This window comes from Hemicordylus capensis, chromosome 15 (genome assembly GCF_027244095.1).
Source record: "Hemicordylus capensis ecotype Gifberg chromosome 15, rHemCap1.1.pri, whole genome shotgun sequence".
NCBI lineage: Eukaryota > Metazoa > Chordata > Lepidosauria > Squamata > Cordylidae > Hemicordylus > Hemicordylus capensis.
Genome location: NC_069671.1, coordinates 13,335,698 through 13,352,691, shown reverse-complemented (window position 1 = coordinate 13,352,691; position 16,994 = coordinate 13,335,698). Strand labels below are relative to the sequence as shown.

The 16,994-nt window shown below is 45.8% G+C and overlaps 1 protein-coding gene across 5 annotated transcripts in view; it reads left to right on the top strand.

Moving 5' to 3' along the window:
* Window positions 1-16,994, top strand: part of KNTC1 (kinetochore associated 1) — a 56,757-nt gene that overhangs the window by 27,329 nt on the left and 12,434 nt on the right. For 4 of the 5 annotated variants that reach the window (XM_053279727.1, XM_053279729.1, XM_053279726.1 and 1 more), the window contains 22 exons: window positions 320-418; window positions 530-633; window positions 1,369-1,474; window positions 1,663-1,797; window positions 3,750-3,881; window positions 4,130-4,199; window positions 4,615-4,682; window positions 5,705-5,988; window positions 6,846-7,018; window positions 7,186-7,283; window positions 8,222-8,363; window positions 8,968-9,024; window positions 9,483-9,646; window positions 9,988-10,092; window positions 10,318-10,446; window positions 11,111-11,227; window positions 11,735-11,838; window positions 13,214-13,424; window positions 13,792-13,881; window positions 14,775-14,946; window positions 15,194-15,252; window positions 16,000-16,216. In XM_053279727.1, coding sequence (XP_053135702.1) covers window positions 320-418; window positions 530-633; window positions 1,369-1,474; window positions 1,663-1,797; window positions 3,750-3,881; window positions 4,130-4,199; window positions 4,615-4,682; window positions 5,705-5,988; window positions 6,846-7,018; window positions 7,186-7,283; window positions 8,222-8,363; window positions 8,968-9,024; window positions 9,483-9,646; window positions 9,988-10,092; window positions 10,318-10,446; window positions 11,111-11,227; window positions 11,735-11,838; window positions 13,214-13,424; window positions 13,792-13,881; window positions 14,775-14,946; window positions 15,194-15,252; window positions 16,000-16,216 — 2,836 coding nt within the window. The remainder of the gene's footprint in view (window positions 1-319; window positions 419-529; window positions 634-1,368; window positions 1,475-1,662; window positions 1,798-3,749; window positions 3,882-4,129; window positions 4,200-4,614; window positions 4,683-5,704; window positions 5,989-6,845; window positions 7,019-7,185; window positions 7,284-8,221; window positions 8,364-8,967; window positions 9,025-9,482; window positions 9,647-9,987; window positions 10,093-10,317; window positions 10,447-11,110; window positions 11,228-11,734; window positions 11,839-13,213; window positions 13,425-13,791; window positions 13,882-14,774; window positions 14,947-15,193; window positions 15,253-15,999; window positions 16,217-16,994) is intronic. The other variant, XM_053279728.1, reaches the window with a different exon arrangement.

The following is a 16,994-nucleotide window of genomic DNA, read 5'->3' as shown; positions in this document are numbered from 1 at the left end:
CGCGAACCAGTTCCGGGCACATCCCTACCCAGCAGCACAGCAGTGCCCCCAGTAGGCTGAAAATCATGTGTCCCCTGGGTTTTCCCCTCAAGAAGTAGCCATTTTGAGGCTCCATTCCCAAAATGGCAGGCGGAAAATGGCCTCTGATGCCACCCCCAACCCACAGAGACACGAAATTTAACCCCTTAGTTGCCGTTTTCCCCACGCATACCAAGGTCGGATGCCAATTCCCCGACCACAAATACGCGAAACATGGAGCCCGCGAATACGGAGGTCGACCTGTATATGTTTTGAAAAGGATCCCTTAAAATCTCTTTAGGGCCTCGAGGAGCGGTACTGCACACGGTCGACATCTGTCTTTGACACGACCTGGGAAGCGAAAGCGATCGCTGTTCTGGGCTGCATGACCAGCTTGGATGTGAGTACGGCAGAGTACCAATGCGCCAAGAAGCCCTTGGTTTCGAAATGCAGGCTGAGAAACTCCTCTGGCCATGTCGCTGGACACCTTTATGTTTTTTTTCCTTTCCAGCTGATCTTTGAAGGAGTGCTGGCAATAATGCAGGGCGCTGTGGTTCCGTGGAGCCCAGGAGTGGAACAGCTGGTGCGACGATACCTGGACATGGATCATGCCAAGTAAGGGAAGGAACGTGCGTGCGTGTGTGTGTGTGCGTGCATGCACATGTGCCCCTGCCCCCCTCCAAGCCTATAATATTTAGTAACTCCAGAAGACGCTTCCTTAGTAGTTTGACTTGGTGTGCCGTAGGTTAAGAGTTCAGTGCCGGGAGATTAAAATAATCCAATTGATTTATTTAAGATTTATATCCTCATAAATGGCAGCTTACAACAAAATGCTTTTTTTTTTAAAAAAAAACCCACACACTTCAGATCAAAGGTATGCATGATAAGGCAAACATTAAAACAGGGCTGTTGCAGAAAAAGGCATAAAGTTAGGGGAAGGCCTGCTGGACTAAGTTCTTTAACTTTCATTTAAAATTAAACAGGGAGGGGTCCAGCCTAAAATCAAGGGGCGGGGAGTTCCAGGGATTAGCCAGTAACCCCAGCATTGTTTCAGATCAGGAAAGAGTCTCCTAGCTTTGAGTGGTTAGCTGCCCAGATGAGTTATTCTCTTAATAATCACTCAGTGCCTGGGGAAACTGTAATTCCTCGTGGTAGTTTTAGAATGGGGGTGGGGCGCAGAGTTGGTGTAAGTGGTAAGCGGATCAGAACTTTGCCTCTTTGGGGATGTTACTTTAGCTGCCTTGGCACAAGCTTCTGTTGGAGCTGTTGCTGGAGCTACAACAGCCTCCCAGGCGGGGCTGCCAGCATGTCAAAAGCGGCCTTTCAAAACCAGGCCTGCTTTGTCTGCAGAGTGAAGCTGCTGCAGGAAGGTTACACGCTCATGGAAATGAAGAAACTTCTGCGGAGCTATGGAATAAAAGACACCAACCTTTTAAAGGACAAACAGGTGATGCTGGTAAGAAAGCCCCATCTTTCAGCTGAACAGGCATGTTAAGGCGCAACCTTCCTTAGAGGCCTCCTTACTTTATATTATTATTATTTTAGATACTTCACCTAACATTTATACACTAGGAATTCTGTCCTGTAATAAACTTGTATATCTGATGCATTTCTGGGCAGTAAATGCACATTTTCCCCCCACAGATGCTGGTAAAGTACATCCTTAAGCAAGACACCCCTTCTTCTTTGGAAGACGCCCTGAAAATGGCGAATGCATACATGCTGCCCCCTGCAGGAGTCTACCTTCAGAAGATTATAAACCTCCTTGATAAAGGAAAGGTGTGAGCATATTCCAGAATCTGTTCGTAGGAAATAGTAAATATCAAAGCTGTGCATTAGAAATGCTGTTTCTGTCATTCGTGCGCGTGTGCATGTTCAAGTGATGTGGGCAGAGACGCAATTATTTATTACATATATATACCTCCCCATCCAAAGGCTCTGGGCACAGCAGTGTCACGATTCAAGCCCGCTGATGCATCAGTAGTTGCTATTTCTATTTAATTCTTTAACACATTGATATATTGCCCAAAACATGTCTCTGGGCAGTCTTTGAGTTTTGGCCAGCCTGGACTTCTATGGTCTTTGACTTTAAGTGAAAAGAGAGCTGGTCTTTTGGTAGCAATCATGACTTGTCCCCTGAGCTAAGCAGGGTCCACCTTGGTTGTATTTGAATGGGAGACTAGGAATGTGAGCACTGTAAGAGATTCCCTTAAGGGGATGGAAGTGCTCTGGGAAGAGCAGAAGGCTCCAGGTTCCCTCCCTGGCAACATCTCCAAGATAGGGCTGAGAGAGACTCCTGCCTGCAACTTTGGAGAAGCTGCTGCCTTGAACAGTTACCTTATGAGCCATCTTCTGCCTTATGCACCTGCCTGAGTGTTGAAATCTGCCTCGGAGAGAATACTCCCTGTCCCCTCACTATTAGCAGGTCAATGGGCAGGTGTGAAGGATGGGGCCTTTTTGTGAAAACGCCCTCCCTGGTGAGATCTGTCGAGTTCCTTCTGTCTCTGCATTTAAGCAGACTCTGTATCTGCTCCAACAGGTTTTCAGTAATTAATGGTCTGCTTTTAAGCCAGCCTTAGTCTGATGCTGCTGTATTATTGTCAGGGCCCTGGGGTTTTTGGTGCCCTAGGCAAAGTTTGGTTTTTGGCATCCACCCCAGCAGAGAAGTGCGGTGCCCGGGCTTTAAGCTGAGCTATGCAGGCTGCCCATTACAAGATTGAATGACCAATCTGCTCTGCTCTGGTTTGAGGATGTGTCGGAAGAGAATTCCCAGTCTATTCTGCGGGCAAAACTCTTAACACTTCAGAGATGAAAAGATGGTACTGTTAGTTTGGAAATCCAATCCGAGACCTTTTTGGAAGGAGAGATCTTTATTTCGTTTTGTTTTTGTTTCCTTTCCTTTCCTTTCATTTCTATACCTCCCTTCCAAAAATGGCTCAGGAGAGGGAGGGCAGCTTAGGGGACTAGCTGTTGAAAGGTGAAGTGTCATGAGCAAAAATGGTTGTATTTGGGGGTGCAGTTCCTCTGGGCAGGTCCTCTGGGGAGCAGGGTGCAGTCTTGCGTTCTTACCCCACTGTTCAGTACTTCAGGGGTATAATACAAATGGGAGAGAGAATAATTGCTAGTGCTATATTCTGGCACTGGGGAGGAGAGCTGGCCTTGTGGTAGGAAGCATGACTTGTCCCCTTGGCTAAGCAGGGTCTGCCCTGGTTGCATATGAAGGCGAGACTAGAAGTGTGAGCACTGTAAGATCTTCCCTTTAAGGGATGGAGCTGCTCTGGAAAGAGCATCTAGGTTCCAAGTTCCTTCCCTGGCAGCATCTCCAAGATAGGGCTGAGAGAGATTCCTGCCTGCAACCTTGGAGAAGCTGCTGCCAGTCTGTGAAGACAATACTGAGCTAGATAGACCAATCGTCTGACTCAGTATATGGCAGCTTCCTGTGTTCCACTCACCAAGAATTGCTGGTCCAGGCGACTGCCTAGGTTTGCCTAGTGGACAGGCTGACGCTGCTTATTCAACTTTTTCTATCGTTCTGAAAGGGGCAGGGAGGGTGTTCTTCTAAGACCTTGGATGATTTATTTTTTACTGCTTGTGTTCCAAACGTTTTTGTAAGCCGCTCTGGGCACAAAACTTTGTGGGAAAACAGGACATGCATTTAATCCGTGTACTATGTGCCGATCGCAGCTAGGAGTTGTCCATAGGGCTCACTGTCCCTTGCGTATGCTTTGCAGGGGGAGAGCATCATAAGCTTGTTAAAATCGCTGCCTCCTGCTGAAGCAGTGGAAATTGTCAAGAGGACACTGATATGGGGAAGACTGGAGTTGGAGGACGAAATGGAGTATTCCAAAGAAGAGGTAGCCCCCGTAAGAAACAAGTACAGATACATAGTGTGATTATTAGCCAAAAGAAATTGGTTAGATGGCCAACTGCGTTTTTCTGATATTATATAACTTGTAGCAAATCATACAGGATTTTCAGTAAATTGTTGTTGCTAGCAACAAAGTTTGTCTCCTAACAATTGGAACTTGCTGGTGATACTGAGGTTGATCAAACGTGAATCTGTCTCACATTTTCCTTCTCTTCCAACACCCATGCGTCACTCGACCACCAGCGGAAAATACAGCTGCATTTGAAACACACTCTTGTGGAGATGCTTAAATTCCTGCTTGATATTCAGAAAGGTAGAGCTTGCTTTGTCCATGTTTTACTTTTGGGATTGCAGTAAGCAATAGGGAGGAGAGCTGGTCTTGTGGGTAGCAAGCATGAATTGTCCCCTTGGCCAAGTAGGGCCACCCTGGTTGACATTTGAATGGGAGACTAGAAGTGTGAGCACTGTAAGAGATTCCCCTTAGGGGATGATGGGGCCACTCTGGGAAGAGTATCTGCCTGCTTGCATGCAGAAGGTTCCAAGTTCCCTCCCTGACATCTCCAAGATAAGGCTGAGGGAGACTCCTGCCTGCAACCTTGCAGAAGCTGCTGCCAGTCTGTATAGTCAATACTGAGCCAGATGGACCAATGGTCTGACTCGATGGGCAGCAGATTCCAGTGTCCCAAATTCAGTAACCATTCTTCTTCGACTCCCTTCTTTTTGGACAGATAATCCTCTGAAAAAAGAAGAGTATGAAGCAGACTTAAAGCAGTTTAAAACTATTGCAGCCTTGCAGGTAGGGATTCCATACCTTTTGAAAACTTTATAGAGAGGTTTATTGGTCAATCTGTGTTGAGATGAATGTAACGTTGATGCACAACACGTAATTATGGATAGGTGTTCCTTGAATACCCTTTATGTGTGACTAAAACCCACCCCCTTCTCTTCCAGTCCCAGAGTATAGTGTAAGGGCCCATGATAAAGCCACCTTGCTGAAGCTAAGCAGGTCTTGATATGGTTAGTGCCTGGATGAAAGACTCATGTATGCCACCTTTAGGGGGTGGGGCCATAGCTCAGAGGTAGAGCATCTGCTTGTCTGCAGAAGGCCCCAGGTTCAATCCCTGGCAGCATCTCCTGGTACCACTGGAGGAGACTCCTGCCTGAAAGCTTGAAGAGGCTGCTGCCAGTCAGGGTAGACAATACTGAGCTCGATGGACCAATGGCCTGACTCAGTATAAAGCAGCTTCCTAGGTTCCTCACTGGTAGAAGATTAAGGGGAGGGAGCATTGCTCAGTGGTAAGAACACATACTTGGCATATAGATGAAAAGTGGGCAAAGAGGCACCTTTTAAAGTGGTGAGTCTCTTTATTTAGCAGGGGGAGAGCAACTGGCCCTATCCATCCCCAGCACAGCATCCATCTTCATTCGTTCATTCATTCTCTATGTAAACTGCTTCAGAAAATTTGGTTGAAAAGTGGTGTATAAATATTTGTTGTAGTAGATGGTTTCAGGGTCAATCCCTGGATTTTCCTGTTAAAAGGATCAGGGCTGGGGGAAACTCCTGCATGAATCTTTGAGAGTTGCAGCCAGTCAGAGCAAGCAAGGCTAGGCTGGATATTCTGATGTCCTGTGATGTCCTTCCTTATATCTTTAAAATGGTGGGTGCTGAAACTGAATCACCTCTGAATAAATTGAGTCAGAAACTGTTGAGAACTTAAAAAATATATACACAATTTCCTTAGAAGCTGGATGTGAAACTACTCTTCCTCTTTTTTTCTTCTTGTTTTCATTCATCCTCTTCTTTTTCCCCTCCATTAGGAGAATTTTAATGTCTGCATTTCAGTCGAAGGTTATGAGAATCCGTCACTTCGGTCTCAGCTCTTGGAGGACTCTATTGAAGCCTGCAGAAGAAGCCGAAAATCGCACACAAAGCAAGAGGAAAACGCCACTTCGGAGGAAAGTGGCACAAAGAAACCATGGACAGAATCAAGAGTTTACAGACAGGCTTCGCTTCTACGATGGACAGAGCAGGAAGTGGGGTCTGAGCTTGTGCTGAGAGCATTGGAGGCTGGAAGAGTTGAAGAGGCACTAAAGAGATGCAGGTTAAAAAATGTTGCACTTGGGCTAACCACCCGTTGGTCTCTCTTAGCAGTACCGTTTTGTATACAGTAGGGATGTACACGAACCGGTTCGGCGTTCATTTTACGGAGTGCCGAACCAGTTCAAAAGTCCGGCGTTTGAGGTGGGGGTTGTTCCTTTAAGGGGCAGGGAGGGTACCCCCACACACTTCCAGTACAATGCTGACTGGAGCTGCAAGGAGGTATGCTGCAGCCCCAAGCCAGTGCTTTTGGGGAGAGCGCCAGCGAGGGGAAAGCCGCGGAGTGGGTAAGGGTACCCTCTCTGCCCCTTAAAGGAAACTCCCTCCCCCCCGCATATCCCTATTATATAGTTTGGAAGTTTGCAGGATTACCTTTGTTCCTAGAACAATATTACTCCCCAAATTCCAAGATGTTGTACAAAAATTAAAACACAGGACCTGCCTGCAGGCCCACAATCAAAGACTAAAGGCATTACGTGTCAAGGAATACAGCAAATATTTATATACCACTTTTCAACAAAAACTTCCAAAGTGGTTTACAGAGAGAAAAATAAATAAAATGGCTCCCGGTCCCCAAAGGGCTCACAATCTAAAAAAGAAACATAAGGCAGACACCAGCAACAGCCACTGGAGGGATGCTGTGCTGGGGATGGACAAGGCCAGTTGCTCTCCCTCTGCTCAATAAAGAGAATCACTTTTTTTAAAATGCCTCTTTGCTCAGTTAGCAGGGAAGCTGAGTAAATTGGGGTGAACAGATGTGCTGGGTGTTGGGTTATATATTGATTTTGTTGTATTTAGGGTTGTTTTAGGCATCTGCCTCTTTTAACTTAGGTTATTTCCCCCCTTTTTTATTTATTTAAGAGAGGCTTGTGAGCATCGCCCTAATGAACAAACAGGACAAATGCTATTTTTAGCATCTCAAAAGCTCTGTCACATGTTGGGTTCTGATACCTTGATGGTCACGCCAGAAGGAATAAATCTCCCAGCTGTGATCTACGAACTGGCTTGTCAGGCAGCTACACTCTGCAGTGCTGGTAATAATTTCCCGTATTTGTCTTCAGAAAAATTAGATATCTACGTTTCATATTGCATGAGAGAAGTACAAGCTCTTAAATCACAATATGAACCCGATGATGGGGCTCTTTAAAAGAAATGATTTTATTTTTTACATTGCATAAAAGCGTCGCATTCTTCCTCACAGATATCTTATTGGATGCATTGGAGCTTTGTAAATATACCTCATTTGCCCATGAAATTTCTGGGAAGTGCCAGATTGAAGACTATGGATTTATATCGGAGGTAATGTAGCTCAAAGTATTGGCTGCTATTCATTCATTCGATTTCTATACCGCCCTTCCAAAAATGGATCAGGGCAGTTTACACAGAAAAATATAAATAAGTAAGATGGATCCCTGTCCCCAAAGAGCTCACAATCTAAAAAGAAACGTAAGATAGAAACCAGCAACAGTCACTGGAGGTCCTGTGCTGGGGGTGGAGAGGGCCAGTTACTCTCCCCCTGCTAAATAAAGAGAATCACCATGTTAAAAGCTGCCTCTTTGCCAAGTTAGCAGGGGTATTCATGGTGCCTTGCTCTTCTGTTTCAAGCCAGGCTGCCAAAGGAGTCTCTCCTGTGCTAAGATATACAAGGCGTAATCCGGGTGAAATATAAAGCCCTTAACGGCTTGGGTCCAGGCTATTTAAGAGAGCACCTCCTTTGTCACAAACCCTGCTGCCTGTTACGATCTTCTGGAGAGGTCCGGTTACAGTTGCCACCAGCTCGTTTGGTGGCAACTCAGGTCCGGGTTTTTCTCTGCAGCTGCCCCAGGGCTTTGGAATATGCTCCCTGCTGAACTAAGAGCATCTCCTTCTCTGTTTGTATTCAGGAAGACCCTCAAGACACTCCTGTTCTTGCAGGCTTTTAATTAGAATTATTAATTTTAATAATTTGTTTTAATAACTGTTTTATGCTATTTTTATTGTGTCATGTATTCTAATCTGTGTTGACTTTTAAATGTTTTAAATTTTGTAAACCACCTCGAGATGTACATATCAGGCGGTATAAAATATGATAAATTAATTATGTGTGGAAGGAATATAAGCAAGCTATACACTGTCTGTGGCCTCCCCAAAGGAGAGGTCGTGACATGGGTCTGCTTTGCCTTGCCTACTGCGCTCATCTTGCTCATCTCCTTGTGTAATTGTGACAGACATGACAGGGATTTCCTCCTTTCGTTTAGACAACCTCTTCTGGAGCTGATAAAGATCCTTATGTAGAGTGGACTTTCGATGACTTCTTCACTGAAGACGGTGCAGTCCTGGACCCTCCTGCTGTGCTGCCTGTTGCCTATCAAATTACTTCTTGCATGGTGCCTCTTGCAGGTAACTTTGTGCTAAACTTTCAGCTTCTTTCCTGTCTTGTGTCCCACTTCTTAACAAACACATATTAACTACTAAAGGTAAAGTGTGCCATCAAGTCAAATCTGACTCCTGGCGCCCACAGAGCCCTGTGGTTGCCTTTGGTAGAATACAGGAGGGGTTGACCATTTCCTCCTCCCGCGCAATATGAAATGATGATGCCTTTCAGCATCTTCCTAAATGGCTGCTGCCCAGTATAGTACCAGCGGGGATTCGAACCAGCAACCTTCTGCTTGTTAGTCAAGCATTTCCCCGCTGTGCCACTTAAGGTGACTATATTAACTACTAGTGCAGCTAAAAAAAAAATATTTTGCACTGTTTTGGAGGATGATACCTGGCAGCTTCTCCCTCTGTCTTATTAAATCCTATATGTAACTTCTATTGGTTCTGCTAGATCATCCATATTCCATGGATTGGATCCAACGTACCATGAGCAGAAGCCACTAGCATGGTTCAAGTGTAATAATCTACATAGTCCTATAGCTATTCTCATTCTTGCTTGGCACCAGAAGTCCAGCAAGCTGTCAAACGGACCCTTGTGCTACATATCTGTGTTGCTCTCTTGCAGAACGGAGGATGTATCCGCTGGATTCTACCAGTTTGCCCCATTGTCCATTCATCCAAGGTATTATGTGAGCATATCGGGATTATCTATCTGATTAGATGTTTCAGCATGACTGTATTCAGGGTGCCCCAGATACTCTTTAACTCGCTTTTTATCTCGGGGTGCGGGGGGAGAACTGCCTCCGAGTAAACCCCATCCACCTCAACAGCAACATGCTGAGTGATGTGGGAGGTTCCACTTTGAGCAACACAAGCCCAGAGCCCTCTTGGGTATACAGAACTAGCGGCACAGTTCTTTGGATCCCGCCTTGGATGTTGCTGAGTTGGAGTTCGTTGGCGGATGCGATCTTTCTCTGCACCTTTTTGGATCCAGTCCGGCTCAGTTCTCCCATTAACAGGATGGTTCTCAGTAGGTTGCTGGCCAAAGGGAGATCAGTCTACCCACTGTGTCCTACCACCCCTTAATTTCCAATATAACCAGAATCTTCCATTCTATAACTTGCTGTAATTTTTCCCTAGGAAGGAATCTGTGCTTGCCGTGCAGGACTCCCATCTGTAGTCTGCTCAGCAGTTTCCAAGAATGTAGCCAATTTGAGTTGGCCTTGGGGCTGATCACCTCTTCTCACTGGTCCTTGGTCCGGCACATGATAGGAAACAACATGGATATTGGCTTGGGTGAACAGGTACGGGCCCGGCTTGGGGCGCGAGCCGACTCCAGTGAGGTCTGCTTTAGGCCTGCCTGAATGGCTTAAGGGTGTCTTAAAGTTGGTTGTTTGCTATCTAAATGTTCTAATCTGTTCTGAGCTGCCTTGGGGGGCATTGGCTCAAAAGGCAGGGTATAGATCTTGAAAGTAAATTAAAAAAAAAAAAAAAACTACAGAAGCATTGCCATGATGATTAAAGCAGTTCTTGACATCCGCAAAGTCTTGCAGAGGAAACAGGCATCATTTACTGTACAGGGCAAAGGCTTCCGTAGCCACACACTGCCAATAGTCATTCCATTGTCTAATTCTCTGTCTGTCAGCTGCATGACCAGCCAACACGAGACGAAGCCAGGAAGTTCCTCTTTGCAATGATGCAGAGCTCTGCTTCCTTGATTAAAACAGTCGTTCCAGCCCTGTTGCACAAGGTGAGCACCTCCAGTACAGCATGCAGTTGGGTGCGGGGGGCAAATGCTTTGCAGAGGGAGGCATCCTCTTCCCCCAAACACTTGTACAGCATATGCATTCAGTGATGCGTGTGCACAAGACGTCCCTGGGGCACAGTGCCCTGTCTCTAAGGTGCCTCGCCCCTTTCTGGCTTTTGAAATCGGAAAATGGAAATCTTAATGCGGTCAAACTGTCTGCTCCTGTAGGTTTTCAACAGTCACCGGATAGACCACAGTATTGCATTGGGCTATTGCATCCTCTTGCCCAAAGAGACTGTATATGGAAAGCTCTGGGACATCATTAACAACACATTGCAAAATTACAGCAAAGTTCTGGTATGTCCTGCATTTGCATGTGATTCTGTGAGACAAGTGAGAACATTGGAAACTGCCTTATACCGAGTCAGACCCCTTGGTCCATCTAGCTCAGTATTGTCTACACCAGGGATTCTCAACGTTGGGTCCCCAGATGTTATTGGACTTCAACTCCCATAATCCCCAACTAAAGGCCACTGGGGCTGGGGATTATGGGAGCTGAAGTCCAATAACATCTGAGGACTCAACGTTGAGAATCTCTGGTCTACACAGACTGGCAGCAACTTCTCCAAGGTTGCAGGCAGGAGCCTCTCTCAGCCCAGTCTTGGAGATGAGGCCAGGGAGGGATCTTGGAACCTTCTGCATGCAAACTTGCAGATGCTCTTCCCAAAGCAGGCCCATTCCCTAAGGGGAATATCTGACGGTGCTCACATGTAGTCTCCCATTCAAATGCAAACCGGGGCAGACCCTGGCTAGCAAAGGGGACCATTCATGTGTGTTACCACAAGCTCAAATCAACCCCTAATTTGAGTTAATTGGTGGAGTTTCCAATGAGAGAGTGGAGGGAAGCGGATATAAGGCAGAAAAGTGTGAAGAAAATTTAATTGATACACAATTGCAGTTGTATGAAGGGTTCCCCCCCCACACCCATTCACTTCTCTCCCACCCCGCCCCCCTGCAACAGGCCGTCAGCCTTCTTGGAGCACAACTTGCCAGTCACTATAAAGAGGAGGAAAAGAAGCAAGCATTTGAAGAGTTAATTACAGATGCTGAATGGGGAATCCAACTTGGCGAATTTGGTGTGAGTAGTATTCTGTTTTTACATTTGAAACTGTAGCCAATTGTAGCTTGATAGTTTTCTCTTCATCTTATATACAAATGTTTTCAATAAAAACCAGCTCGCAGGAAACCTATTGCAACAAACTTAATAAGCACAAACGTGCCTGAGAGTCTTATTTCATACATTAAGGTCTAATCGGAACCACAAAAGGGATTTGAATAGCATTTTAATTAAGTGAGGATATCACTCCAAAACTTCTAGCTGGATCTTGAATAAGTACTTTGGCCATTAAGTTTTTCTATTCACCAGATCTATGATTTAAAAACCAAACCAACAAACAAACCATCCAATTCTGCTGCTTTAGTCTCCATTGCAATCAAACTTTTCCACAGCAGTAGATGACGGAACTTGTTCATTTTACCTGTGTTGCTAACTGGCTTAATGCTTGGCAAGTCGGAAGAAAGAACACTTTTTTAAACTCTGAAAATGAAAAATAATTTGATTTTTATTTTATTTTTTGGTTCACAGATTGATTTCCACAATTTATTTAGAAAGCCATCCATAAGAAAGAAGGAGCTTCTCAGAACTCTGGTTCAGCATCTGCATACAGATCTCATACTAAAATACTGCAGGTAAGAAAGCTATGTTGGATGGTTGCAAAAAATAGATGAAATTTTATTGTGGAAAGGGGGATTTTCACGTTGATGTAAAACTGCTGACAAGTCTGTATTTTAAAGGTAAGGTGAATCTTTTCAACCTTTCCTGTTCTTGGTGCTCTCCCCCCCCCCCTCCAAAACTTGTGGCGGGGGGGGAAGGCATCCAAATCAAAATAAATGTCTTTCAGTGCATTAATTACTTAGGAAACTACCTTATATTGAGTCAGACCATTGGGTCATCTAGCCGAGTACTGTCTGCTGTAACTGGCAGCGGCTCTGCAGGTTCCAGGCAGAAGACTTGCCCAGCCTAAACTGGACATGCTGCCGGGTTCTGAATTTGGGACCTTCTGTGTGCAACGCAGATGCTCTTCCACTGCGCTGCTACGTAAGAACAGCCCTGCTGGATCAGGCCGAAGAAGGCCCATCTAATCCAGCGTCCTGTTTCACACACTGGCCCAGCAGATGCCTCTGGGGAGCCCACAGGCAAGAGGTATGTGCATGCCCTCTCTCCTGCTGTTGATCCCCTTCAACTGGTATTGAGAGGCATGTTGCTTCTGAGGCTGGAGATGGCCCACAGCCACCAGACTAGTAGCCCTTGATAGCCCTGTCCACCATGAATTGGTCTAAGCCCCTTTTAAAGCCATCCAAGCTGGTGGCCATCACCAGGTCCCATGGCAAAGAATTCCATAGATTAATTATGTGCTGTGTGAAAAAGTACTTCCTCTTGTCGGTCCTAAATTTCTCGACCTTCAGTTTCGTGGGGTGACCTACAGGAGAGGAGAGCTGGTCTTGTGGAAGCAAGCATGACTTGTCCCCTTAGCTGAGCAGGGTCCACCCTGGTTGCATATGAATGGGAGACTAGAAGTGTGAGCACTGTAAGATATTCCCCCTCAGGGGATGGGGCCACTCTGGGAAGAGCAGAAGGTTCCAAGTTCCCTCCCTGGCAGCTTCTCCAAGATAGGGCTGAGAGAGATTCCTTCCTGCAACCTTGGAGAAGCCGCTGCCAGTCTGGGTAGACATCACTGAGCTAGATGGACCAATGGTCCAACTCAGTATATGGCAGCTGCCTATGTTCCTCAGCTACTGTGAACTATGAACTATGACATTTAAGATTTGTGTTAGTTAACACTTCGTGATCCTTGGCAGGGTGTATTTATTTATTTTTCTCTATGTAAACCGCTTTTGTTGAAAAGCAGTATATATGTTGTTGTTGTTGTATGTGTTCCATATCTGATATATCCAGTTCTCAATAAATGCAACACTGTTTCCCCCCAAAAAGAGAACAAATTGCCCTGGCGGACGATCCTTGGTGTCCTGAATAAGGATTTGTGTGTGTGCTCCCACGTTTTAGCACTTTCCTCTTGGATAGTGATGCAGCCCTGCAGCTCTGCATAGAAACGAGTCTCCTCCGGAACGCCGGCACAAGTCCTGTCGAAGAGGGCTCTTCGGGGGATACTGGGAAGCATCCTCCGGCCTCGATCGTGACGAGAGCTGCGGAAGTCATTCCCTTGCTGAGAAGTACCACTGGCTTGGTGGCGAGTCTCTCCGCAATGCTGCACAAGGTAGAACCATGCAACATGACTTGTCGCGTGTTTAAGCCCCAAACCATGGGAAGCTGCCTTATACAGAGTCAGACCTTTGGTCCATCTGGCTCACTTTTGCTTACACTGCCTGGCAGCGGCTCTCCAAGGTTTCAAACAGGAATCTTCCCAGTACCAGCTGCAGGTACCAGGGATTGAACCTGGAGCTTTCTGCATGCACAGCAGATGCTACAGCCCCGTCCCTGTCCATTCTGTGGCAGGGGTTCCCAACAACCAGATGTTGGACTACAACTCCCATCATCCCCTGCCACATTGCCAGTTTGTAATCGGGATTATTGGTTAATTTTGGTTCTGTGCTCTGTTGGTTTTGCTTCTGATCCTGAAACAGCTTGATCCATATGATTACGAAACCATCGAAAGTCTCCTGTTCACGATGGAAAAGGCAGGCGGGGGAGCAGCGGGCATCCCACTGAACAGGGTAAGAGAACGGCTGTGCTGCTTTACACAATTGCAATTTGGCCTTCAAGAAGGGATCTAGTTGTTGCAGTGCTGGATTATTCTCACTGGTGCGATTTACACGCTCCTCCTAAGACTGTGGATCTCCAGAAACACCCAGGTGTTTGAGGTCCTGCATTCAGCAAATGATTCTCCACAAGTCCCATTTCAAGAAATGTGTGCTGCATAGGAAGCTGCCGTCTACTGAGTCAGACCCTTGGTCCATCTAGCTTTGTATTGTCTACACTGACTGGCAGCACCTCTCTAAGGTTTCAGGCAGATCTCTCCTTCCCAGCCCTACCTGGAGATGCTGCCAGGGAGTGAACCCAGGACCTTCTGTACGCAAGCAGATGTTCTACCACTGAGTTATGGCCCCATCCCCTAAGGGGAATGTCTTGGAACAGGCAGTACTCACAAGGTAGTCACCCATCCAAATGCAAACCAAGATGGACCTTGCTAAGCAAAGGGGGCAATTCATACTAACTATCACAAGATGAGCTCTCCTCCTGCATTCCCACCAAGATGTGCATACATTCACAAATCTGTTTGTTTTTTAATGTCCACTCAGTTTATTTTAGATCCCACTCAGGTTAAACAAAAAAGGCCCCATTCTGAATGCATGTTGCATGCACACTGCCTTGATGCTGCCACCCAGAACAAAACTCACTCTGTGCACAGCTGAAAAATATTAAACACTGCCCCCCCTCCCCTTCTGACAAGCTCTGACTTGTCACTAGTACTCAATAGAACATTAGTATAACACTTAGATAGTTATCCTGACTAAATCCTGCTCCATAGTATATCCTTTTATTCTTTCTTTTCAAAGCCGGCTCTGAAAGAAAAAGTTACGCGTTCTGTTTGGTTTTTGTACTCTAGGCCCTGATGCTCATTAAACACTTGAAATCATATAAAAGAAATTCCGTTCCTGGAGTTCTGGAACATCAGCATGCTTTCGAACAGAGTATTCCTTTATCGCCAGCTGCTCAAACAAGGTTGCCCTTCCATTTGATCTTCTTTAAAACAACTCAATATTTCTGGAAGATAATCGGTAAGTTTGCAAACAGCCAAGACACAGCTTTAAAAAAAAGAAATAAAGGATTCTGTGCCGGAGAGATGCAGTTTCATTGTATAACTCGGCAGGGTGGGTTTCAAACTTGGGTTCCCAGATGCTGTTGGAGTACAACTCCCATCATTCCCAGCCACAAAGGCCAAAGGGCTGATGGGAGTTATAGTCTGTCACCTGTGGACCCAATTCTGAGAACTGGTAACACGTTCAAAATCTCATTCTCTTACAGCTGCAGAACTTAATGAGGAATCCTTCCCAAAGTTGCTCTTGATCTCCAAATTCATGAAGGTAACGAGGCCATGTCCATGTTCAGAACTGGAAACTATAGAAAACCTCACCCCCCACTCCACCCCCCACACACATTCCGCTAATGGTGTAGTGCTGCAGGGACTCCATCCTGATACTTTTCCCCCTCCTGGCTCTCAGCAGGAATGCCAAGGCCTTTACTTTTTGAATGGGAATATGCTGCTTTTGCCATTCCAACAGTTAATTACATAACTGAATATCAAACTATAATTGATTTTTATCGCCATTCTTTGCCTTCTGTGATAAAGAGTATCCCCCACCCTTTTTGAGAATGACAAGCCAAACTGCTCTTCTGGGTGCATAACCACCTGAAGTTCACATTCTGTAGGACTGGGAAACTCTCCTTGACTACTTGTAACAGAAACACTACCCTCCACCCCCAATTATTGCATCTATCTAAATGTGTGGGAGGTGGGGGTGGCTGTTGGAGTGGGTATGGCTGCCCGGTTGGGCGTGGCTATGGGTGCAGTCATGGAGCATGCCCGCTTTTCTGAATTTATTTATCTTATTTATATACCACCTGACATGTGCATCCCTAGGCAGCATACAGAAGTCAAAATACAGCAAGCATAAAACAGGATAAAATGATTAAAACAGTTTTAGGATATAAAACAGACCATTTTAAATCAATCAAGTGAATCTGTGACTACCACCGTGTTATACCACCCTTCAGTTCATTCTAACAGGAGGGTCTTGCTCAGCCCTGTTGACTGGAGTGCTTTCTTCAAGGTCTCTCTGGATACCCTTCACGTGTCTGCTGCCAAACAAGTCTTCCAAGAGAAGCTGAAGCCGCAAGTGCTGGAACTGGCAAGGAAGGGCTATCTGCCAGCAGTGGACAAGGAAACCACTCAAACCATCCAGACCATTCAGTCTTACCTGTTGTCTATAACCAACCCAGAATGGGCTGCAGCACTTGCTTACACAATCGCACAAGAACTTCCAACAGGTACGGAACTGTAACTTCTTGGTCTGTATGGTTTTTAAGGACTCTTAACTTCAGTCAAAAACCCAGCAACCAACGCGGTGGCTATAAAGTTCCGGGTCTAGAGGGAGTTCCGGGAGAGTTCTAGCAATTGGTTAGCAAAAGTATATAAACACAGCAGCAAAAGAGCAGTCTTAAAAAATGCAAGTAAGTCGGAATACAAACACATTGGGTGCCATCAGTATTAAGCAGCCCAGCTGGGAGTTGCCAAAAGCTATACAATTTTGATGTGGCAGCTTGCATCTCATCTGTGTTGCTTCCCCTCCATAGGAAGCTGTCTTATACAGAGTCAGACCATTAGTTCATCTTGCTGAGTATCATCTGCACTGACCAAGGTTTCAGGTGGAAGGCTTTCCCAGCCCTACCTAGAGATGCTGTGAGGCATGAACCTGGGACCTTCTGCATGCAAAGCAGATGCTCTGCCACAGTCCTATGTCCCCATCCCCTAATATTACAGCACACACATGTGGTCACCCATCCAAATGTAAACCAACCACAAGATCAGTTCTTCTCCCCAATCATTGGCCTGCAATTGTCATTAAGTATCATGCTCCCCTATCCACATATGCATGCGTGTGACAGGTGTTATATATGTTCCCAACAAGCATTTTCTATTTGTATATTTTTGACATGCATATCTGCTCTTCCTGCAAGGCAAAGGGCTCAGTGTGTTTTATATAGTTAGGTTTATCTTCACAACAATCCTGTGAGGTAGGTTATAAGTGTGTGTGTGTGTGTGTGT